Source organism: Plasmodium inui (assembly GCF_000524495.1).
Source record: "Plasmodium inui San Antonio 1 unplaced genomic scaffold supercont1.2, whole genome shotgun sequence".
Taxonomy (NCBI): domain Eukaryota; phylum Apicomplexa; class Aconoidasida; order Haemosporida; family Plasmodiidae; genus Plasmodium; species Plasmodium inui.
The window spans coordinates 1,233,946-1,235,106 of record NW_008481836.1 but is presented as its reverse complement, the minus strand read 5'-3'; the positions used below and the strand labels follow the sequence as shown (position 1 = coordinate 1,235,106).

Here is a 1,161-nt window from a genome sequence, read left to right as displayed (position 1 = left end):
TCATTCGTACATAAATCTGCCAGCCACATTTTCGTACAACTCCTTCTCGGCTCCTTTCCTTTTATAAAATATGTGATATAGGATCCCCATTACACAAATGACAAGTACTATGGGTAAAAGAATGATGGTAATTATAAACGTTGAAGATTCTTTATGGTCAAATAGAGATTTACAAGGGGGTAGAGGCACTTTGCATGGTCTGGTTTCTTTTAGCTCCCCTTTAAAACACTCCCCAGATTGGTTGGTACATTTTCTTTCCCGTATTTGTACATTATCAGGATGGTCACATTCCATGGAGCATTGAGACCATTCTCCCCAATCAGTGTAAAACATATTTTTTTTTTCAATTATTAAAGATGGCCTATTTAATTTATCTTCCAACATAGTATAGCAGTTATCCTCTGGTTTTAATAAAAACGTAAGTCTGTCCTTTACGAAAGCTCTCCATGTTCCATCTAGGAAAAAGTTATTTATGTTTATTCTGAAACTTCCAGCTGTTTTGCTTATGCTAAATATAATGGGTTCAGATAGGATTTCAAATTCTGATGGGTTCTTTACATCTGCAGATTTTAGCAAAACGATATTATAATTATTATTGTTACAAGAGCTTTTTTTTTTCCCTGCCATTGTGCTCAAAATTAAATTTACTTCGTATGGAGAATTACTACCAACGGAGAAATTAAAGTCCCCTATGTAGAAGGTTAACACTAAATGGATATTAACATTTTCTTCCTTCGATGAGTATAATTCTAAAACTTTTTCATTTGTAAATTCTGAATTCTTGATTACCATATAGTTGTGAAGTAAAAACTCTTTTCTGTTAACATCGGACTCTTGCGTTGCTTTCCCTACTTGGTTATCTTCGGCTACTGTGTACTCCGGTTCTAACGTCACGATTTTATAATTCGCATTTTTTTGGAGCAACTGCAGAATGTAGTTGGTATTTTGCCTTTTAAAATTCTCTGAAATGACTTGGTAGCAAATGGTGCACAGCAGCACGACTACGCATGTTAAGCTCCACATCTTGCCTCAAAAAAGAGGGGGCAAATGTGTGCACAGATCGGAGCGAGGGAAGGGGAAGAGGAAATGCACACGGCGCGATGAATCCAAATCCATGTGCCAGGTGGGCAAAAAAAAAAAAAAGCAATCAATTAGGCAGTT

General features: G+C 36.3%; 1 protein-coding gene across 1 annotated transcript; it reads right to left on the bottom strand.

Moving 5' to 3' along the window:
* On the bottom strand, window positions 1-1,023 carry C922_00730 (hypothetical protein; the record flags this gene model as incomplete). The annotated part of the gene is made up of 1 exon (XM_008816342.1): window positions 1-1,023. The coding sequence occupies one exon, from the start codon at window positions 1,021-1,023 to the stop codon at window positions 1-3; it is 1,023 nt and encodes a 340-aa protein (XP_008814564.1).
* Between the last annotated feature and the right edge of the window lie 138 nt (window positions 1,024-1,161).